This window comes from Mustelus asterias, chromosome 18 (assembly GCF_964213995.1).
Source record: "Mustelus asterias chromosome 18, sMusAst1.hap1.1, whole genome shotgun sequence".
NCBI lineage: Eukaryota > Metazoa > Chordata > Chondrichthyes > Carcharhiniformes > Triakidae > Mustelus > Mustelus asterias.
In genome coordinates, this window is record NC_135818.1 from 79,665,212 (window position 1) to 79,689,255 (window position 24,044).

The 24,044-nt window shown below is 44.5% G+C and overlaps 1 protein-coding gene across 1 annotated transcript in view; it reads left to right on the forward strand.

Annotated features, from left to right (window-relative positions):
* The window catches only part of LOC144507302 (exportin-1-like), a 70,553-nt gene that overhangs the window by 29,534 nt on the left and 16,975 nt on the right, over positions 1-24,044 (forward strand). Inside the window, exons 2-15 of the mRNA XM_078234369.1 lie at positions 1,786-1,911; positions 2,030-2,131; positions 4,356-4,428; positions 4,521-4,576; positions 5,540-5,584; positions 9,278-9,459; positions 11,137-11,185; positions 11,757-11,876; positions 15,198-15,326; positions 16,380-16,538; positions 17,623-17,817; positions 18,894-19,032; positions 21,877-22,058; positions 22,801-22,957. Of these exons, the coding sequence (XP_078090495.1) occupies positions 1,792-1,911; positions 2,030-2,131; positions 4,356-4,428; positions 4,521-4,576; positions 5,540-5,584; positions 9,278-9,459; positions 11,137-11,185; positions 11,757-11,876; positions 15,198-15,326; positions 16,380-16,538; positions 17,623-17,817; positions 18,894-19,032; positions 21,877-22,058; positions 22,801-22,957 (1,708 nt within the window). The 5' untranslated portion in view covers positions 1,786-1,791. The remainder of the gene's footprint in view (positions 1-1,785; positions 1,912-2,029; positions 2,132-4,355; positions 4,429-4,520; positions 4,577-5,539; positions 5,585-9,277; positions 9,460-11,136; positions 11,186-11,756; positions 11,877-15,197; positions 15,327-16,379; positions 16,539-17,622; positions 17,818-18,893; positions 19,033-21,876; positions 22,059-22,800; positions 22,958-24,044) is intronic.

Consider the following 24,044-nt stretch of genomic DNA (forward strand, 5'->3'; position numbering starts at 1 on the left):
GAAAAGCAATGCAAATGTGCTTCCCACCTTCCCCCTCCCTCTTCTCTCTCTTCTCTCCCCCCACCACCAGCCCCTCCCTCATGCCCGCCGTCACCCAGGATCAAGTAACTCTTCAGAAACCTTGGATCTATTTGCCATGTGTAATCTTGTAGTAAGCGAGTCAGTGCACTTGAGTTGTAAATGTAGCGTAGCCAAATGCACAGTGGTGCTCTCGTACTCGGTGCTGATCTGGTGAGGCCCTTGGCAGCTTTCTTACCTGCATAATGTTCGTTGTTAATTGTATGCTAATTATATTGTTTAAAATACACAAGCGAGGGCATTGTTCAAGTAACTACTTGGAGTGCTTGTAAAAAGCATTGGCCATGCTGGATTCTCCCTCAGTGTACCCGAACAGGCGCCAGAGTGTGGCGACCAGGAGATTTTCACAGTAACTTCATTACAGCGTTAGTGTAAGCCTACTTGTGACTAATAAATAAACTTAGACTGACTTAAATGCATTACTCTATTTCTGCGCGGGTGGCTGCATTTGTGACTGGGTGTCAATGCAGAGGGAGCACAAGGTGTCCACCTGTACATTTGAGGCCTTCCGTGACCAATGGGAATTGGAGAGCTATATCGGTCCCCATATTTTGTTTTGATTCCATGAGAATCCTTTTAAGATTTTTGTCTTTAGTTATAGCTTCCTTTTAAGGAGCTGTCACTTTAATTTATTTTTGCTAATTTGCCCACCTGGGCCAGGCAGGCCAGCTCGGACACCGAACTGATAGGTCAAAGGCAGAGGAAAAGTATTAAAGACTTCTTCCGGCCTGACTGTGTGTCTGCCCGTCTTCTGTGGCTACAGTCACGGCAAGGCTGTCCTTGGGGCGAGAGAGGGCACAGGCTGTCCTTGGGGCGAGAGAGGGCACAGGGTGTCCATTTGGAAGGCTGGAAGCCTTCTGTGACCGGTGGACACTCCAGGGACTGGGGTGCACCATCAACCCAGAACATAATATAATTCATCAAAAAATACTGTTACAGTGCTCTGAGAGGGTGAATTGGCTGTTTAATTAGATACTTTACGAATGGTTACTGATGGACTCAGTATGAAAGAATGCTGTGACGCTGGGTGGATAGGTAGAAAGCAGGCACATGTAATGCTGCATTCCATGAACAAACCTATTATCAAGAAAAGTATTCCTGTCTAGTTTCATTGTTCGCCAACTGGCTTGGGATTGGAATAACACTCATGGAGGCTGCTCACCACTGCAATCTAAACCCAGGCCTGGAGAGCAGAACGAGTAATTTAAATAAGTCTAAGTTTATTTATTAGTCACAAGTAGGCTTACATTAACACTGCAATGAAGTTACTGTGAAAATCCCCTAGTTGCCACACTCCGGCGCCTGTTCAGGTACACTGAGGGAGAATTTAGCAGCTAACCAGCACATCTTCAGACTGTGGCAGGAAACCGGAGCACCCACAGACACGGGGAGAACATGCAAAATCTACACCAACAGTGACCCAAGCCGGGAATTGAACCCTGGCCCCTGGCGCAGTGAGACAGTAGTGCTAACCACTGTGCCGCCCACATTTGTGTAGCATCTTTGACCTTGTGCGATCTCAAGTCAGTGCAGCTCTTTGGAGGTGTGGTGACAGTGTTGTACAGTACCTAAGCATTAATCTCTAACTTTATGAGAAGTGGGGATAAAATGGACTCGTCGTAGGACAGAGATGAAAAGAAGTAGTGTCTTAGTTGGGCAGCTTCTGCACTGTTGTCTGATCTGTTTCATTTAACTTTGTTTTCGCAGGACCCCATGCCAACAATTATGACAACCGACCACCCTGCACGTCAGCTTCTGGACTTCAATCAGAAGCTAGACATTAATCTGCTGGATAATGTTGTAAATTGCTTATATCATGGGGAGGGCCCACAGGTAAGAGGAACAACACCCTTGGGTGACCAAAGTAGATGGCGATCTTTCTCTTGGCACTTATTTCAGCTTCAAAGACCTGAATGCACTCCACTAAATCTGATGCTTTTCTGTTCCCCAGCAACGAATGGCACAAGAAATATTAACTCATTTAAAAGAGCATCCAGATGCTTGGACCAGGGTAGATACCATTCTAGAATTTTCCCAGAATATGAATACAAAGGTAAGCGACATTATAAAGTGAAACTGTACCGGCTACAAAACATTCCAAAGGGAAAGCAAGAGATACTTTATTGTTTGGAAAACAAATAGCTCAATGCTTTTGCAAGTGGCGACTTGAGAAAGACGCAAGAAGGAATACTGAGGGGAGCTGCTAAATAACAGGCAAAAGCGGGGCTGACAAAACAACCAAGAGAGGCAGCAAATCGGTAAATCCTTGCACTGTTTCCAGTTATTGTGGTGCCTGTTAATAAAAGTTCCATTACAGTTTCTGGCTGTAATATTTTAGACATCAGAATATTGAGGGGGGGTGAGGGGAACAATCTGTCGGTGGCCATTCGACCTCCCGCGTCTGTTCCGTCATTCAGTTAGATTGTGGCTGATCTCTTTGTATGAACGCTTACCCTTCTCGGTTTTGACCCTTTTTCATTTTCCCCCACCATCTTGCAGCTTTTGGGGGCGGGCAGAAGTCCAGATTTCGACTAAATAAAGACTTTTATGACATTCCAAGGAGCTTTGTGGCCAGTGAAGCACTTTTGAAGTGTGTTTACTGCCCTGTAAGAAATTACCCTTTTCAGAAATTTGAGGGATGTGGGTGTAGCTGGCACTGCCAGCATTTGCATTGCCCAACCCTGATTGCCTGTGGAAGGGGCACATCCGTAAAAAGGTGCTTCCTCACAGCACCCAGAGAAGGTCTAATTTTGACCTTGAGGTTATGCCCCCTTGTCTGAGCACCCCAACCAAGGGAACATTTTTTTTTGCTCTCCACGAAAGCAAATGTTGGAAATCCCGAAACCAAAAAGTACTCAGCAGATCAGGCAGTAACTATGAAGAGAGAAGCACTAAGTATTCCTGGTTGATGACCTTTCAAGAAAGTATTTCAGGTTGACCTTTCATCAAAAAGAATTTTTAAGCCAGTGGAAGAGGAGTGGAGGTGGGAATAACAAAGGAAAACTCTGTGATCAAGATGGAAGACGGGGGAATTAAGCAAAAGCTAGCGAGAGAGATACTAGCCGCAGTACAGAAACTGGGTTTACATCCAAATGAGTGGTGAATGGCTATTGGTACCCATCTGAATGCAACATGAAGGGATTAAAGAAAGGGAAACTGGCTAACAAAATAAAAACTTTACACACAACAAGATGGAGGCAGAGGTTATGATCTGAAGTTGTTGAACTCTACGCTGAGTCTAGAAGACAGTTGAAGAATGAGTTACTGTTGCTTGAGATATTAACGCTGCAGGAAGATTGTCCCCTGATTATTGTATACACTGGGACTACTCGCCCGGTACCTGCCATCTTTTCTCTCTTGGATTTCAGCTAAAGCTGAAGAGTAGCCTGATGGATGATTTGATCATGTCTCTCTGGAATCACTTGTCCAAGCCTTTGATAAACAAAGTGCTGATGTCAAGAGTCTAAGGTGCTGGTCACTTGCACATAACTGCAGGCTAAACTATGGTCTGCTTTGGAACAGAAGAAGAAAATGATGATCATCTGTTTACTATCTTTAACTTGTAAATCAGAGTTCTGTGTGTTTTTGGTGAGCAAGGTGGGGGGAGTGAAAGGTTATGTTGCAATGTGGAGTTGCTGCTACAATGAGATCAGCCCATCATCTTATCGAATGGCGGAACAGGCTCATGGAGTCGGGTGTCCTAACTACTCCTCCTGCTCTTTCTTCCCAAGTTTTGAAAATGGTTGTCGGTATGGACAATTGCTGGCATGTCTTTTTGAAAGTTATTGCCCAAACAACTTAGGATAGTAGAGGTGATGGAGAAGGAAGAAAAGACCTTGTATAGGCTGTTGATAAAGTGTAGTTCGTTTCGTTTGTGTGTTGAACGCAAAACTGAGGAGTTTCCCACATGTCGTACTCCATAATATGTTATTGATCACCTTCTGAAATACCTCCCCACCCATAGCAGCACTGACCTGATGCTACCACTCAGCGCATCACCTGGTCAGCAATAGCTGTTTGTGCAGAGCTCAGTTTTGTTGGGGGTAAGTGGGTTCTGGATCAAAAATGGTGCTGTTTTTTGCATTCTTCCATAATGTTTTATTTCATGGGATGTGGGTACTACTGGCTGGACCAGCATTAATTGTCCTTGAACTAATTGGCTTGCTAGGACATTTGTGTAGATTATATAGATCTAAAGTCACATGCAGGCCATGTGGCAGATTTTCTTCCCAAAAGGAAATTAAAACAACACTGATGGTTTTTAATCTCTTTCCCAGTACTATGCCTTGCAGATATTAGAAAATGTAATCAAAACCCGTTGGAAAATACTTCCAAGAAATCAGTGTGAAGGTGAGTTGTACAGTTTTCCTATTATTTTCCAGGATATATATTTTTTCAAAAGCCACTCTTCAATATTTCCCTTTTTATTTCTCCCATTTCAGGAATAAAAAAGTATGTTGTTGGCTTGATCATTAAAACATCTTCAGAGACCTTGGAGGTAAAGTTTAAAAAAAAAATATTTTGAGTATTATTTCATCATAGTATTTTTTGCTAATTCTTTCTGAAATCTATAACCTTCAAGGTGGGATGTGGAACTTGATGGATTGAGTTATAAGGAGAGGTTGGATAGACTGGGACTTTTTTCCCTGGAGCTTAGGAGGCTGAGGGGTGATCTTATAGAGGTCTATAAAATAATGAGGGGCACAGATCAGCTAGATAGTCAATATCTTTTCCCAAAGGTGGGGGAGTCTAAAACTAGAGGACATAGGTTTAAGGGGAGAGATACAAAAGTGTCCAGAGGGGCAATTTTTTCACACAGAGGGTGGTGAGAGGCGGGTACAATTCTGTGTTTTTAAAAAGCATTTAGACAGTTAAGTGGTAAAATGGGTATAGAGGGATATGGGCCAAATGCGGGCAATTGGGACTAGCTTGGCGGTTTAAAAAAAAGGGGCGGCATGGACAAGTCTGGCCAAAGGGCCTGTTTCCATGCTGTAAACTTCTATGACTCTATAAGTATGGCGCCAGAGCAAGGCGACTTCTTGCGAGCTGTCTCCAGCATACCCTCCAATTCCATCTTTTACACTCGTTCTCTATGAATGGTATGCGTTGTCTGTATAGTGTGCAAGAAACAATAGTTTATAACTCAAATCCTGGAATTTTTTCTGCTCCTTGTTATTCCTTGGCTAATCCTTGACATTATCGTTGCTTTTGCAATATGGTTACCAAGTGCTGAACGCAGAGCAGGCTATAACCATGGCTACACCACAATCAAATTGAATCCTGTCTTGTCTGCTATTCACATCTGTGTATGACGGTTTGGGGCAAGAACTCTGCCTTGGAATGGAAGCTGTTTCACCCGTGTGTGTTTTACCGAGACGTGCATTTTTAATTTTAAAAGGAGTACTGAGGCCAAGTAGGCTTGTTTCACAGGCATTATTTAACATGTCATTTTCTTTTCTAGAAAGATAAAGTTTATCTTGGAAAACTGAATATGATTCTTGTCCAGGTTGGTGAAGTGTTTTATTGCAATCTGCGGGGTGGGGGAAATCCACTTTTTTATTGCTTTTTTTTTTGTTTCTGAACAGTTTGCTTGGTGGAACTCGAGTTGACCCTTTTGGGAGAATCATAGAATCCTACAGTGCAGAAGGAACTCACTCGGCCCATCAAGCCTGCACCTACACAATTCCACCCAGGCACTATCCCCATAATCCCCCATGCATTTACCCTAGTTAGTCCTCCTGACACTAAGGGGTAATTTAGTATGGCCAATCCACCTAACCCGCACATCTTTGGACTATGGGGGGGGAAACCGGAGCACCCGGAGGAAACCCATGCAGACATGGGGAGAATGTGCAAACTCCATTCAGACAGTGACCCAAGTCAGAAATCGAACCCGGGCCCGTGACGCTGTGAGGCAGCGGTGCTAACCACTGTCACCCCAAAAAATTATATACTTTTCACAATTCAATCCACATGAACACCATATTGAACCCCCCCCAAATCACCTAAAGATTGGGTTGAGCTACTGCTGTAGTATGTTTTACCTTCAGGTCAGGGCTGCCCAATTTTCCCCTTGTCCCTCCTGGCTGATGTCCCTGGGATTGGGCTGGGCCAGTACTGACCAGCTGCCTGAATGTGAGCAGACACAGTGTGGTGTGCATACTTCATGTATCCACATTCTTTCTGCCTTGTATCCTTGTTTGTGGTATGGGAGGGGCAGTGTGGGGACGAGAAAAGTTTGGCTTCTGTTAACACTTGGCCTCCTGACTACTGCCTCCCTGTGGACGATGAGGAGATTGATGTCTGTCTCTGTCTCTCTCTCTCTCTCTCTCTACATCCAGGGTGCTGCCATGAGACTCTGCTAGTTATTTTTATCATAAACATCAAAACCTGTGGATATGCTGTCCAAACAGTTAGTCATGGCACTGATATGAGAGGAGCCATAACCAGGAAATCCCAGATTTTATTTCTGGCTTGTGTTGAATTTGATTGGAATCTCTTGGCTTTGATGGGTTGCTACAAGTTACCTGCATGAGGGCTAAACGAGATCCCCCTCCTCAGCTGTACAATGAACCTTGCTGCTAGAATGTTCATCTGGGCTTGACTGTGATGCCTTTTGTGTCTGTGAAGAATGTCTACATGGGCAACATGCCCTGGGATAGCTCCTGCCTGGGGAGCTGGATCCCCAACATAGTCCTCGGGAGTTGAAGGAAGAAAATTGGAAAGGATGGGGAAGAGGTTGCACAAGAGTGGTTTTAAAAATTTGAGTATTTTTATACTCTTAAGGAGCCATTTGTATGTGGGGATGCCCAATGGCATTGCTCCTTGTAAACTGGTTTAAGTACGAATTTTAAAGACGGAATCTTATTGCTGCGACTAGTGTTTTCAATCACCACATAGTGTTATATGTGTTGCATGTGCATGTCTGATTAGAGTGGGTTCAGGCTGAGCTGCAATACCACTCATGGTCATCAGTAAATCTCTATGCTCATGTACAGTGAAGAACCACTCGGGTTAGATGTTGGATGTAATTAAATAAATACAGCTTCACAATATAAATTTTTGAATGTATATTTTTTATATATATATATTCAGAAACTGCAACTATAAGAAGCAAGCAATTTCAACATGAATTGAGGTTAGGTCTGGTAAGAAGGAATAGACCATACCTAACCTTCCTTAATATGGACTCTACCCAATTTATTTAATCTCTAAAGTGATCGAAGTTTTTCTCCATGTTCCCCACCCACCCAAAGATAGCTGTGTAAAACTCTACAATATCAATCATGTACAGCCTCCACAATCCACTCCTGACTGAAGATTTTTTTTCCAATAACCATTCTTTGGGGGCACCCAAAACAGAAACATTTGTGTTTACTAACTTAACAGGACTGATCTCAATCAGAATCTCTCATTCCCAGCAAATGCTTAATATACAATGTTTGTCTCTGGTGTCCGTTCCACATAATCCCCACTCTTTGGGATGGAGCTAAGGGGGCATGTGTGTGTGCGCGCCCTCATGCCTGCCACTGCTGACGTCCTTGTGTATTCCCTTCTCATCTCAGTTGAACCACTACTCTGTCCCATACTCCCCCCATTGTAAATTCCACCACATCCAAAACTCTGCTACTTTGTCCTTTATCCATTGCCTCTGTTCCAGCTACCCTCTCCCCTTCCTTGCTGGAACTCCATTGTCTGTCTGTCTGTCTGTCTATCCTTTAATATTTTTAACATGCATTGTGCCAATAAATCTCTCTCAGCCTTGCCCATTCTTTTGTGCCTACAAGCTCCTCAAGCCCCAATACCTTTCCCAAATACATGAAAGTTAGTATGCAGTAGAGCAAATGATTAGGAAGGGGCATGGAATATAAAGTAGAGATGCTTTTCTGTAGTTGTACAGGGCATTAGTGAGACCATATCCAGAGTACTGTGTACAGTTTTCTTATTTAGAAAGGGATATAAATGCTAGGAGCAGTTCATGAAGGTTCACTCAACTGAATCCTGGAAGGGAGGGTTTGGGAAATCTTGAAAGTTGAATGGGTTGGACTTTACCCATTGGAGTTTAAGAAGGACGAGGGGTGATCTTATTTAAGGTCTCAAGAGGACATGACAGGGTGGATGTAGAAAGAATGTTTCCCCCTGGGGGAGAGAATAGAAGTCGGGGGACACCGTTTAAAAATATGAGGTCTCCCATATAAAATGGAGATGAGCAGAATATTTTTTTGAGGGTTGAGAGTCTGTGGAACTCTCTCTTCCCAAGAGCGATGGAGGCAAGGTCGAAACAAAAAGGTGGAGATAAATTATTGATGAAGAAGTGGTAGAGGGGATAGGCAGAGAAGTAATGTTGAGGCCACAATTGGATCAGCCATGATTTTATCAAGGGGAGAGGTTCGAGATTATCTGATCCAATCTGTAGAGGCTTGAACCTCTATACTTGTGCCTTTTGCTCAAGCGTGCTACTTAGAGTTGAATATCACTAAGCATGCACAAACATTGAGATATTGTGCTGCTCTGTGCATACTTGCGCTATATTTATGTTGGAGATTTCAACAGGTAATCCTATAAATGTTGGTGTCAGCTTCCTCTTAATGCTGCAGGAAAGTTTCCACCACGTCAGGTCGAAGTTTGGATTAAATATGTGACCTGAAACACGTGCAGCTCTCATTCAAGCTCCGAACTGCAATTTTTCATCAGGATCTACTTCCAAAGGTCTGCAGGTGTGCAGTCACCTTTGGTCCACGTGAGACTACCCCACCTATCTGCCTCAAGTTGACCCTCTGAGTAGGTTGGGACATCAAAATTAAAATGAGGGTGGCAGAGCGGCTGTTGGGGCTAAGTTCAGGCCTATAGAAAACCATAGCAACATCAGATGCAACGGGTGATATAAATGGCAGTCGTGTACATGGCTTTTCCAACTGCTGAACTTGCCAGTAGCAATGTGTGGCACAGAGAGATTTTCCTGCTCTCTTTTTTGCACTGTGGGTATGGCCCTTCAATTAGGATTGCTCACGATGGTAGGAACTGGATGTCCACCAGTTTAGCTCCCACCATCTGACTTCCATTATTACTGAACATAAAGTGATGAATGGATAAATGGAATTTGATATCCCTGGAAATATCACTGGGAGTTGAAGAATGTGGAATTTCTTTTGGGATTTTTAACTTGATCTAATTCCCCTCTCTTTATTTTTAATTGCAGATACTTAAACACGAATGGCCCAAAAACTGGCCCACGTTCATAAGTGATATAGTAGGAGCCAGCAAAACCAGCGAATCTCTGTGTCAGAACAACATGGTCATCTTAAAACTGCTCAGCGAAGAAGTGTTTGATTTCTCCAGCGGACAGATGACGCAGGTGAAAGCCAAGCATTTGAAAGACAGGTTGGTGCACCGAGTCAAAACGTTGCCAGGATTTGTCCCTTCCTTAGCTGCAAGTGGTAGTTCAGGCTGGGAGTCGGGAGGGGTAATAATCTGCCACTGTCCTGCATCTTTCCTCACTCCGCCAGTCATTCCTCTGCTGCGGGCTTGTGCAGTGAGCATCAGCAGGCTGTTTGACTGTGAGTGGAAGCATACCACTTGCAACATGGTCGTTGGTAATCTAGCAATAGTGCTTACCATTCCTGACCTGTCTGTAATTGTTCCTTTTACTTTTCTTGCCATCCACCCTCATCTATGAAGCTCTGGAATAGATGGGTGTAGAATGATGTCCTCCATAAACATGGGGAATATATTTTTGGACCATTTTGATTTTGTTGATTTATGGAGTGCTATGTCTTATCCATGTAGTTGTTGTGCTTTCTGCTAACAGTAAGAAGTTTAACAACACCAGGTTAAAGTCCAACAGGTTTATTTGGTAGCAAAAGCCACACAAGCTTTCGGAGCTCTAAGCCCCTTCTTCAGGCATGTCCACATCACTTTCTGCTAACCCCAGTGCCGTAATCTGATTAGATTTTCTTGCAATCCAGTTTCTACCATTTGGCTGATTTACCACTAGGCCATCGCCTCCCCGTGATATAGAGGGTGGGGTGGGGCAGAATGGAAAGTCAGAGCTAAGGAGAGATTGACAAAAGTGTTGTGGACATGAGACAAAAAGGGGCTGTTAATGATGTCATTAGGGGCTGAAGAATGTTAATAGCGGCAAAGGTAGGATGGCAGAATGTTTTTTTTTCTAATGTTTATTAGTCACAAGTAGGCTTACATAAACACTGCAATGAAGTTACTGGGATAATCCCCTAGTCGCCACACTCCGGCGCCTGTTCGGGTTACACTGAGGGAGAATTTAGCATGGCCAATGCACCCTAACCAGCACGTCTTTCGGACTGTGGGAGGAAACCCACGCAGACATGGGGTGAACGTGCTGACTCCATACAGACAGTGACCCAAGCTAGGAATCGAACCCAGGTCCCTGGTGCTGTGAGGCAGCAGTGCTAACCACTGCCACCATGCCGCCCTGTGTGTGAATAGAATAGAGGTCAGTGCTCAGTGGGAACAAAACTCAACAACAAGGGACAGTGGACATGTTGTCTAACCAGGGACCAGCATGACTCTTTTTTTCTATGTATATGGACAGTTGCCATTGGAAGTCACTAGACCAACACTTTGGGTGCACTTTTTTTTGCATTCTTCCCCCTGAACCCGAGACTCGGAGTACTTGCAGATGTACCTGTGCCTAGGTTTTGCAAATTAATGCAGCAAAGCCTTGTCTTTTCCTGTACCATCAGAATTGGTAAGCGAAATCCGTGGGCAGGATTTACTGCCCAACCCGTGGCGGTTTTCGTGTGGCAGGGGGCTGCCTGCCATTGGCTGGCAGTGGGATCTTCTGGTTCTGCTCTTTTTCAACAGAGTTTCCCCTCACTGCCAGGAAACCCGCGGTGGGAACGTGCCGTCAGTGGGAAAGGAAGATCCCACGAGTGTAAAACAGCTGGGAAGTTCCCGCTAGCGTAGAACAGCTGGGAAGTTCCAATCCTGCTTCCTGAGCATGCATTTTGTTTTTGAAGAGCTGTGTTTTCTTTTACTTTCTCATGTGAAATTATACTTCATGTTTTTTTCCTCCCGCAGTATGTGCAATGAATTCTCACAGATATTTCAGCTCTGTCAGTTTGTGATGGTGAGTAAATGTTACTGGATCATGTGAAAAGTAGCCATTCCTTCCTTCCTCTTTCAGGTGCTATGTCATCTGTCTATTCCCTATTTGCTTCTCTTTTTTTTAATTGGAGATTTCTAGCATCTTGTGTGTAGTAGATGATGATGATCTGGGATGGGGGTGGCGTAGGGGCTGTCGGGGCTAAGTTCAGGCAGGTAGAGCAGCATCAGGTGCAACGGGTGATGTAAGTGGCAGTCATATACATGGCTTTTCCACCTGCTGAACTCCTGTGTGTAGCACATAAGGGTTAATTTGGGGCTGAGTACAGTACTGCCCATACAGTGATATAAAAAGTCACCTGACCTACGGTCAATCCGGAGCTGGCCACAGTTGAGACCTAGAATAGGGGGTCTTCTACCTTCCACGGAGTATTTACATATTATGGGTTGTTAATAAAGGGTTGCTGTTAACATACTCCAGGCTGGAAGCCTCCTTCATGAAGTCCAAAGCCAGATTCTTCATTGTATGGGTTCTTTTTCTCTTTGCAATCCCACATTAATGTGTCTGATGATGTGCATATTTTAAATATTTGCAGGAGAACTCCCAGAATGCCCCTTTAGTCCACGCAACACTGGAGACATTGCTGCGGTTTCTGAACTGGATCCCTTTAGGTTACATCTTTGAAACTAAACTAATCTCCAGTTTGGTGTACAAGGTGAGATTTACTGATTGCTTTGCCTGAGTTTGATGATCAGCCGTGATCATGAATGGCGGAGCAGGCTCGAAGGGCTGAATGGCCTACTCCTGCTTCTAGTTTCTATATTTCTATCCAAGTGTTTATGATATAACCAGTGTTTTGACTTCGAATCCCTCCAGTGCAGAAGGAGGCCATTGAGCCCATCGAGTCATCACCAACAACTGTCCCAACCAGGTCCTATCCGTGTAATCCCTTGGATTTGCCCTGCCAGTCCCCCTGACACTAACGGACAATTTAGCATGGCCAATCAACCTAACCCGCAGATCTTTGGACTGTGGGAGGAAACCGGAGCACCCGGAGGAAACCCGCGCAGAACTGGGGAGAACATGCAAACTCCACACAGACCAGTCGTCTGAGGCCGGTATCAAGCTCGGTTCCTGGTGCTGTGAGGCAGCAGTGCTAACCACTGTGCCAATGCGCCACCCCGAAGTACCCTTTTGGCTACCGGGGACATTTGTTAAATGGAGAGCAATAAAACCAGGGGCGTTAGAGGACAGCATGGGGCAATTAGAATATATTTTCCCTCAGAAATTGCTGTATACATTTTTATGAATCGCCCCAACCCTCCTTGTACATTGGCTGTTTCAGTAGGATCAGAGTAACTGTGCTATGACAGTCGTGCGTGCGCACCTAATTTGTAGGCATAAGGCTAAACGTCACTGCAGCAAAAATAAAGATTTCTAGTGATCGTTTGAGGGCAAATTCTGGGGATGTTTGGGGCAGCACGGTGGTACAGTGGTTAACACTGCTGCCTCACAGTGCCAGGGACCTGGGTTCGATTCCTGGCTTGGGTCGCTGTCTGTGGAATTTGCACATTCTCCCCATGTCTGTGTGGGTTTCCTCCCACAGTCCAAAGATGTGCAGGTTAGGTGGATTGGCCATGCTAAATTGCCCCTTCGTGTCAGGGGGACTAGTATGGGTAATTGCATGGGGTTATGGGGATAGGGCCCGGGTGGGATTGTGGTCGGTGCAGACTTGACAGGCCTTCTGCACTGCAGGATTCTATGTTGACGCCTGGTCTCAATGGCTTTCCAATGACTGCCTAAACTATGCACTCCATATCAACAGCGTACATTTTTATATATTTGTGTCTAAATTACTGAATGTGGTGGGGCAGGTTGAGAGCGCAGTTATCAAAACATTCAGTCAGCATCCTGGGCTTTATCGTTGGGGTGTAGAAAATGTTGAATCTGGTTCAGCCTCAGCTGAAGTATTGAAGCCGCCAAGTTTGAGGAGGGAGAGTATGAAAGCAAAAAATGAGGATATAGAAAAAGTTCACATGATTGGTTCCAGAAATGAGGAACTTCAATTAACGTGGAAAGATTGGAGAAGCTGGGACTTTTCACCTTGGAGCAGACATGGTTGGGAGGTGAATTAATGGAGGAGTTCAAAATCATGAGGGATCTGAACAGTGTAAACACTGGTGGAAGGATTGAGAACTAGAGGGCACAGATTTAAGGTACTTGGCAACTTGAGGAGAAACCTTTTCACACAGTGAGGGGTAAGGGTCTGGATTGCACTGCTTGAGGATGTGATGGAGGCAGCCTCCATTGAGGCTTTCAAAAGACAATAGGATCATTATTTGAGGAGGAAAACATTGCACAGGGAAAAGGAAGGGGAATGGCACTAGGTGAACTGCTCCTGCAGACGGGGCCAGCAGAGATGTCGCTGCCTGAATGACCTCATTCTGTGCTGTAACCGTTGTATGATTCTACATAGCACTTATATTAAGGAACTTCCCAAGGCATTTTGCAGCCAAAGACAGTGGCTTTGATATTTCAGTATTTAACTGGAGGAAACTGTGACTTTAAGAAAGTCTAGCTGTTGGGCAAACCTGTTGGACAAGCAATCTGACAACACTGCAGCTGAGCGATGTGAAGAATTGGAGCTGGATTTTATTGGCACAAGAATGGAATTCTCTATCTTTTGAGGAGAGAACTGAACGAGGTTGACACAAGGGTGTCACAGCACTGCTGTCTCACAGCACCAGGGATCCGGGTTCAATTCCAGCCTCGGATCACTATCTGTATGGAGTTTGCACGTTCTCCCTGTGTCTGTGTGGGTTTCCTCCCATAATCCAAAGATGTGCGGGTTAGATTGGTTGCCCTTTAGCGTTGGGGAATTACGAGGTAAATACATGGGGTTACGGGAGTAGGGCCTGGGTGGGATTAGTGTCGGTGCAGACTCAATGGGCCAAATGTTGTCTTTCTGCACTGTAGGGACTCTATGATACCTCCTGTATGTAATATGTGTGAGGTCTGCTAAATTATGTTTTATGATGCAATAATGTTTTTTAACCTTTTAATCTGCACTACAAGTTTCACTTGTGTAGTTCTGTTCCATGCCCATCCGTCCCATTACTTATGGATCAAATGTACTCTTGAGATGAAGTGGGATTAGATGGTGGAGATAATTAGATTTAAAAAATAGGTTCTTCCTTTATTTGTATTTCCATTATAAATGGCAACAGCTTCATGATGTAGCTGTATTGGTGATGCAGCATCTCCACTGGAGGGAAGTTTTAATTGTTTGTACAGGGCATTTAGGAAGTGTTTGTGCAACTTTACTCATTTTGGATGTGCACATGATGGCAAACTGCACCTGACCGGATCATTCATGGAGGTGGTTTTTTTCTAATGTTAATGTTGTTTATGAAATCCCTCCACATCAACTGGAGAATTTTCCAACGAGTTTAGAACGTTGATGCTGAGGGATTTCATAACCATTAACACAGCGTTGTTAACAACAACATCAAAATGAAAGTCTGATGAACTGTGCTTTCAAGTGCTTACGGTTTGGTTCCATCACATCTACATAGAATCCTACAGTATAGAAGAGGGCCATTCGGCCCATCGAGTCGGCACCGACCGCAACCCTACCCAGCCCCTATCCCCATAGCCCTACACATTTACCCTGCTAGTCCCCTCGACATTAAGAGGCAATTTAGCATGGCCTGTCCACCTAACCTGCACATCTTTGGACTGTGGAAGGAAACCGGAGGAAACCCACGCAGACACAGGGAGAACGTGCAAACTCCACACAGGCAGTGACCCAAACTGGGAATCGAACCCGGGTCCCTGGCACTGTGAGGCAACAGTGCTAACCCACTGTGCTACCCATCCAGAATTATTAAAGCTTGGAGTTGTGCCAGGACTTTGAGCACCACGTGTTCCATTGATAAATTTGATATTGGAATTTATAATGGATAAATTTGACTTGCACATGTTTAAAGTTTGCCGTCTATTTTAACTTCATTTATTTTTCCTTCTCTTTGCTTAGTTTCTCAATGTGCCCATGTTTCGAAACGTGACATTGAAGTGTTTGACGGAAATTGCTGGCGTTAGTGTCAGTCAGTATGATGAACAATTCATCTCATTGTTTACATTAACACTTGTTCAGCTCAAACAGGTACGTTGGACTTCTTATGGTCGGTTAGCACTCTGATTGCTGCCTAGGGAATGTCAGATCAGAGGAATCTCAGAACTCACTCGATTTGTAACATGACAACACTCCCCGTCCATTTTAGTTTATTTATTAGTGTCACAAGTAGACTTACATTAGCACTGCAATGAAGTTACTGTGAAAATCCCCTAGTCGCCACACTCCAGCGCCTGTTCGGGTACACTGAGGGAGAATTTGGCATGGCCAATGCAGCCAACCGGCACGTCTTTCAGACTGTGGGAGGAAACCCACATAGACATGGGGAGAACATGCAGACTGCACAGACAGTGACCCAAGCTGGGAATCAAACCCGGGTCCCTGGCGTTGAGGCAGCAGTGCTAGCCTCTGTCACCACGCTGTTCCATGCTCACATTTGCCTATTGTCACTGGAAGCCTGAAAACCCAAGCTAACTTCCAGGATTTGGTTTGAAGCCCATTCCTGACCTGTCTATAATTGTTCCTTTCGTTTATCTTGCCACCCACCCTCATCCGTGAAGCTGTGAAAAACATGGGTATCGAATGAAGCACTTAATTAGCTAGGGGAATATATTTTTGGACCATTTGATTATGTTGAGTGCTCTGCCTTATCCGTGTAGTTGTTGTGCTTTCTGCTAACCTCAGTGCCATAATCTGATTAGATTTTCTTGCAATCTGGTTTCCACCATTTGGCAGAATTACCAGCAAAGTGATACCGTTGCCAGGACTCGGAAGAACAAATTTTGCTCAGCATGTCCAAGCCAAGACTTGGCATTGTTGGTTTGACTTGGCTCCAAAGGACCTGTACTCCAATGGCACTGTGTAGATTCAGTCATTTGCAATTACTGATGCATCCCAACCTGAGGCCATCAACAAAAAGCTTTATTGATTGATTTATTTTTTAAAAAATTCTGATCATTGGTTTTTATCCGTTTCCACCAGTGCTCATTCACTTAGGGTCTGAATTGTGATGTCTGGAAATAATTTTGGATTTGCTTGTACTGTGATATTCCAATTCAATCCCAAACTCTCAATCTCTTTCAGATGCTACCTGTGAATACTAACATTCGGCTTGCATATGCAAATGGAAAGGATGACGAGCAGAACTTTATTCAGAACCTGAGTCTCTTCTTGTGCACTTTCTTGAAGGAACATGGTACACTGGTAGAAAGGACACTGGAGCTCAGAGAGGCTCTCTTGGATGTAAGTATGAATGGAGTGATAGGATACTATGATAACTTCCTGCGCTCCTCCAGTTACTCTGGTGCCGTTGGCTCTCTGGGACCTGGCCTTTCCCCTTCCTCCCAGTAACCTGTGCTGGCAGTATGGTTCTCCAGGTGCTGTTAGTCTCCTGGGACCTACTGTTATTGTTGAGAAAGTCTTGATAGAGTATTGAAAGGATGATGATTAATTATGGAGAGCATTCCCTGCCACCAAATACCACACTATTAGCATAGTGAGCACAGGTGGCTGAGAGGAAGCCGCAATCTAAAATGAGACCAGTGATCACATGGAGAGCAAATGCATAGCATGGCAGTGCCGGGGGAAGCAAGCCAAAGGCTGGTGTGGGAAAGGATTCTTGTGAAAAGAAGAGATGCGATGGATAATCAGATGCACTTTCCTAGGATAGGAAGTCAAGTACTAGGGGACATGGGTTTAAGGTGCATGGGCAAAAGTTTAGAGGAGATGTGCGAGGCAAGTTTTTTTTAAACACAGAGGGTGGTGAATGTCTCTGCCCGGGGAGATGGTGGGAGCAGATACGATAGCAGCATTTAAGGGGCAACTAGGCGAATACATGAGTAGGATGTGGACTCCGTAAGTGCATACGGTTTTAGTTTGGACAGGCATCATGATCGGCGCAGGCTTGGAGGGTGGAAGGGCCCGTTCTTGTGCTGTACTGTTCTTTGTGATGGTGACTGGCCCTATCATCATTGGACTTTTTATATAAACAATAATCCGTAATCCTAGTCGATGCATTCATCCCTAATGTGATGAGGCCCCTAGTATGATTCCTCTTAACCTACCCCCACTGTTGGTAATGACACACACCGTGCAAGTTGACTAAAGGGCAAGGTGATTTAAATATATTGTCATGGAGAGATGCTGAGGAAATGTATTTGACAAATAGATTTGCATTTAGTTTGCAATGGCAAGCTATCTCAAAGTGGTCTACAGCTAGAGCTTCGAAGTGTAGTCACTGGATATTGTTGGAATCTTACTCATTATTGAACCCAAGCGGATGCATTTTTAAGTTTATCTTTTGCCCTTTTTTTTTTTGACACTGCAGGGTCTACACTACATGATTCTGATATCAGAAGTGGAAGAAATAGAAATATTTAAAATCTGTTTGGAATACTGGAATCATCTGGCGGGAGAACTTTATCGTGAAAATCCCTTTTCCATAAGCGCTTCTCCTGCTCTGGGGAATCCTCACAGCGACGTCCCTCCTCGGAGGCAAATCTACTTACCAGTGCTGTCGAAGGTGTGTACGGTTGATGAAACAGGTCGTTCCACATTTCAAAGAGCCAGTGATGTATTATCCTAACCTGGACACTCTGCAGATCTCGCTTTCCCAGAAAGGAAGCAAAAATGCAGCTTCTAACCTGACATCCTCGTATTCCTTGTCATGGCTGTTCTCATGTTCTCAAATTATTATTTATTGGATGTTAAGAGTTTTAATCTATAATTTCTGCTCTAGCAAGGATGGTGTACAATTTGAAAATTATCCTGTACTCAAAGTGTACATAATATTTCACCAACAGTGGTTTCAGCTTGAATATTATCCATCCATTTTTCTTGCGTTAGAATAAGGCATTTCTGGGTGTGAATTGAGGGGATTTTGGTGCTGAATTTGTTTTATTTTGCCCCCCCCCCCTTTTTTGGGGGAGGAGGGGGCCTCCCCTTTGCTTCTGCGCGTGCGTGACTTGTTCCCAGCTTCTGACCCATCACCAGGAATGTGTGCGCACATAACCCATGGACCACCCGTCCGATTAATTCACCTGTTTTGTTGCGCTGCTCCCCTCCTTGCTGGTATCCATGTCCTTTATTCCTGTTTGGCATGGTAGTGTTCCAAACAGGCATGGCATTGCATTAATGCATGGCATTGGTATTGGCATTAAGTCGGCCTGGGTTACTGACTGCATCCATTGATAACCACTGAGCTTACTAAACGAATGAATGATTCAGGAGTTCCTCACCATAATTAAAATGGAAACTAGATTGTAAATGTTCCATTTTTAAAACCTTAAGGTGAAATCTGTTTTTTTTAATAAGCCTTCCCATATCTTTCAGAAATGCCCTCAATTTATTAATGCTTGCCCCTTCGATTTATCCAAGCTATGTGATGCCAAGTGGACCTGGTACCAACATCGGTTTCTGTTTGGTTAGAAAATGTGAGCCTAAGCCCATTTTCCACCGTTCTGGGCAATAGCTTGTTGGAGCTTCCATACGATCAAAGGCTTTTATCGCAGCAGCCAGAGACTGAGTAAATGAAAAATCCTTGCACTAATTGCCTTTTGGCTAAAACGTTAACCAGTTTATGGGTTTTTTCTTTTTCAGGTGAGACTTATAATGATCAGCCGAATGGCGAAACCGGAAGAGGTGCTTGTGGTGGAGAACGAACAGGGAGAAGTAGTTCGGGAGTTCATGAAAGACACAGACTCCATCAATCTGTACAAAACCATGAGGGAGACACTTGGTAAAGTTTGAGATTTAAAAAAATTTAACAGTTGGTACAAAAGTTTTGCACGCTTGGAAGTCCCTCAACTCCATCCATGGTTTTGCTGAATGACTTGATCTTGGCTGTGGGCAGCCATCGGGGTGCTGCAGTTGACCTCTTTGTCTTCTGGAAGTTTAGGGAGGGAGGTGCATGTGTATCCAGGATTTCTGTACCTGGTCGCTATCCAGTGGTCTATGCTGGGAAATGTGTGTGGTCCTCTGGTTACAAAGAACGTTCGACTCCATTTAGCCCTCCCACTTGATCACTTTGGGTCACCTGAAGGTTGGGGTTGAATGAGATACCAGAGGTGATATTCCCAGGGTTAAGGGACTGGTTGGGCAGCTTTAGCTTTGGCTGCTCAAAGATGTTTCTTTCCCTCCTTGTGGAGGTATTTTCTAGGGAATGCAGGCATGGTAGTAATGTTACTGAACCAGTAATCCAGAGACCCGGGTGAACTGTGCAACTCCTCAAAACAAAACGGGTACAAGTTTGATCCAAGTGTCACTGGTTGTCAACAGCCTGTGCCACTGCTGTGTCTGTTCCTCAATTCCTGGTCATAATGAATGAGAAGATTAAGCCTCTGTGGGTGCAATACTGTTAATGGCGTTGATGGAATTGGTTTATTCATTAGTAGGATCCAGATTGAAATATAGACTGTGTAACATACTGGCCTGCTGCTTTTATGTAAATGCTATAGTGCATCTAGTGAATTTGATCATTGCTCGTAAGTCAGGTCTGAATCGCAACCAAGTGGCTTGATGCTGCAATTGAATGAAAAATTGGGTAAAAGTTGCTCGAGTCCCCTGAAGCACAATTACACACTGCTTGTACACCGCCCAAAGTAAATAATTCCTGACCTGTGTTCTCAGCCTGTCAGCTACCAAGCTCATTGGTCCCTTGGGCAATGCTGTATGTTGGCTGGATTGTAGTGTGTCCAGTGAGGGTGAGTCAAAACGAGAAACTAGGCGTTTCAGCAGGATAATTAAATCTAGTTGGGAAGGGACAAGTTTAGTAATCTTGCCTGCGATCCTTACACAAGCACTGTCTGCCATGTAGATCATTCTGTGGAACTGTAGGAAATGCAGATATGAAGAGAGACTTGAGATAGTCGAGGATCTAATGTTGCTATTACAGGTCAAAAACGATGTTTCAAGTTGTGGGAGACCAGGCTGGGTTTGAAAACATATTTACAGAGCATTGTATAATTGTCTTCCAGGGTTATTGGAGAACATTGTTGTTTTTCAACTTAGGTTGGACAGGTGGATTAAGAATAGTGGGGTGGGGGGAAAGAGACGGGGGCTGATGTGATTAGAACGGGAAAGAAAATGGCAACTGAGTGGTTGGGCAGGAATGGCCAGTTGCAGCTTGTGTGTGTTTCTTGCTGCCACACCATGAATTGCTGCCATTGTACAAGGCTAGATGATTCCTGGGAACAAATCTGTCGCCTTTCCTTTCGCTTGTAGCATAATGTGACCCTGGGGGAGGTGGTTGAATGCGCAGAAAGAATATGATCTCTTTCCAAATTATGGTTAGTCTCCATTCTTGATGCTTTGATCAGCTCTGCAAAAGGACCTCCAAATGTCTGTTGCAATTTCCGACAAATCTCTGCCAAAAATATTCACCTGTTTTCTCTTATCAGTTGCTGACAGGCATTGTGTATTTGCAGTTGTTTCATCTTCTTGTATCTCTCTCAGCAAATTGAATATTTTCTGCTTTGGGGACCCATAATCATAAAACACTACGTGGTCAGCTGTCGTGCGGTTGAGGGGTCGGACTAATGCTCCCACTCCCAACAATGTGCCTTGGCTCTGACCTCAGGATAATGCACCAGTGAGATGTTTTCTGTATTCTGTCCTGTAAAGGTTACCAAATTAGGGATAATTTATGCTATTGAGATTTATGTCCAAATCTGCCCTGTGTAGGATGTTGAGAAGGATAGTTTCATCCTATCCACCCAGGTCCTTAACTCTTTATACACCAGCTAATCTCATCTTGTGTAGTGTGGTGCTTTGTTTAGAAGTATTTGTTCCAGCACAAACTTTCCTTTTTTAATAAAATATACCAAGATGCAGCCAATTATAAAGAATTGAAAAGAATATGATGGGCATTTACTGCTTTGGCAGTTTACAAGGAACATTGGCCAAAAATATACAAGGGGAAGGGTGCTATAATTAAGAGAGCCCACCAATGTTTCTACTTTCTCAGGAGGCTAATGAAATTTGGCTTGTCAGCTACAACTCTCTCCAACTTTTACAGATGCACCACAGAAAGCAATCTTCCTGGTTGTATCACAGCTTGGTATGACCCCTGCTCTGTCCCAAGACCGCAAAAAAAACTGCAAAGCGTCGTGAACGAAGCCCAGTCCATCACACAAACCAGCCTCTCATGCATTGACTCTGCCCACACTTCCCACTGCCTCGGAAAAGCAGGTAGCATAATCAAGGACCCCGCGCACCCCGGACATTCTCTCTTCCACCTTCTTCCATCGGGAATAGTCTGAGGTCGCGTGCCAACAGACTCAAGAACAGCTTCTTCCCTGCTGCTATCAGACTTTTGAATGGACTTGCCTCGCACTAAGTTGATCTTTCTCTACACCCTAGCTATGACTGTAACACTACATTCTGCACTCTCCTTTCCTTCTCTATGAACGGTATGCTTTGTATAGTGCACAAGAAACAATACCTTTCACTGTATATTAATACATGTGACAATAAATCAAAATGTGGACTCTTGATCTCCTTTCCTTCATAATTGCATCTGTTGGAAGGAATTGGCGAGTGTGACATCCAACTTTAAATAGGCTTCTTTGTTCTTCTCTTTCAGTGTACCTCACACATTTAGACTATGCCGATACGGAATGCATCATGACCGAGAAGCTACACAACCAAGTGAACGGTACGGAATGGTCGTGGAAGAACCTCAACACTCTTTGCTGGGCTATTGGCTCCATCAGTGGTGCAATGCATGAAGAGGACGAGAAACGTTTCCTCGTCACAGTCATCAAGGTCAGCTGGTGAATTCCTGTAATCTCCTACAACCCTCACTGGTATCTGCGCTCCCCTGATTCTGGCCTGGTGTTCATTCCCAATCATAATTGATGGTCATGCCTTCAGTTGCCCCTAGCTCCACCCTGAATGCTGGAATTCCCTCCCTGCATCGCTCCACGCTTTTGGTCACCTGACATAATGCCTCCTGATGGTTCAGTGTCGCGCTTTGTTTTATAATGTTCCTGTGAGGTTTCACTACATTAGAGGTGCTATACTAAGTTTAAAGTTTATTTATTAGTGTCACAAATAGGCTTACATTAACACTGCAATGAAGGTACTGTGAAAACCCCCTAGCTGCCGTACTCAAGTGTCTGTCCGGGTACACTGAGGGAGAATTCAGCATGGCCAATGCACCTAATCAGCATGTCTTTCGGACTGTGGGAGGAAACCAAGACAGACACGGGGGGAACATGTAAATGCCATACAGACAGTGACCCAAGCCAGGAATCGAACCTGGTGCCTGGTCCTGTGGGGCAGCAGTGCTAACCACGGTGCTACCGTGTTGAGTAGTGCTGTTTCGTATCTTTCTCACTTGGGCAAAGATCATGCTCTCATATCCAGTTTCAGAGAGGGAATAGCTGAGATTGTTCAGTTGGAAATTTAGGGATTGGTAATAACTTCAACACCGAATAAGCACAATGTTGATGCCTTGATTCGCTCTACTCGTTTGACTTAACCATTGAATCTTTTGGCTTTGAAGGATTTGCTGGGTCTTTGTGAACAAAAGCGTGGGAAGGACAACAAGGCCATCATTGCCTCGAATATAATGTACGTGGTGGGACAGTATCCGCGGTTCCTGCGAGCTCACTGGAAATTCCTAAAGACAGTGGTGAACAAGCTTTTCGAGTTTATGCATGGTAAGGAGTCATGTCATTAAAGCCCAGCTTGCATTCAATGTGGAGCTAGTTGCCACTCATAGAATCATAGAAACCCTACAGTGTAGAAAGAGGCCATTCGGCCCATCGAGTCTACACCGACCACAATCCCACCCAGGCCCTACCCCCATATCCCTACATATTTACCCGCTAATCCATCTAACCTACGCATCTCAAGACACTAAGGGGCAATTTTAGCATAGCCAATCAACCTAACCCGCACATCTTTGGACTGTGGGAGGAAACCGGAGCACCCGGAGGAAACCCACGCAGACACGAGGAGAATGTGCAAACTCCACACAGACAGTGACCCAAGCCGGGAATCGAACCCAGGTCCCTGGAGCTGTGAAGCAGCAGTGCTAACCACTGTGCTACCGTGCAGCCACTGTGCAGTTCGTTTACTCTTTGGACATTTCACAGATTATGAATGTCTCTTTGGGTACGGAATAATGTATAAGCTAAACTTGACCTAATATTACCTCTGTGATACTGACATACAGTGACAGCAGTGTGTATCATCCACAAGATGCACTGTAATGACTCACCAAGGCTCCTTTGGCAGCTTGTTCCAAACCCACCACCTAGAAGGACATGGACAGCAGATGTATGGGAACACCAACTTGCAAGTTCGTTGAATCCCTACAGTGCAGAAGGAGGTCATTTGGCCCATCAAGCCTGCACCCACAACAATCCCACCCAGTCCCTGTCCCTGTAACCTGCAAATCCCCCCCTGACACTAAGGGACAAATTAGTATGGCCAATCCACCTTTGGAGTTCCCCTCCAAGCCACTCGCCCATCCTGCCTTGGATCTATATTGCCGTTCCTTCACTGTTAAAATCCTGGAATTTGCTTCCTAACAGCACTATGGATGTACCAACATGATGTGGACTGCAACGGTTCAAGAAGGCAGCTCTCTACCACCTTCTTGAGGGCAACCATGCCCACATCCTGTGAAATATTTTTTTAAAATTGGGCATCTTTTATTCTCATTTTACTCTACCATTGCATTTTTAGAATTAATTTACAGTTGTTGTATTTTGTTGGTGCACCATAAATAATCCATTGCAA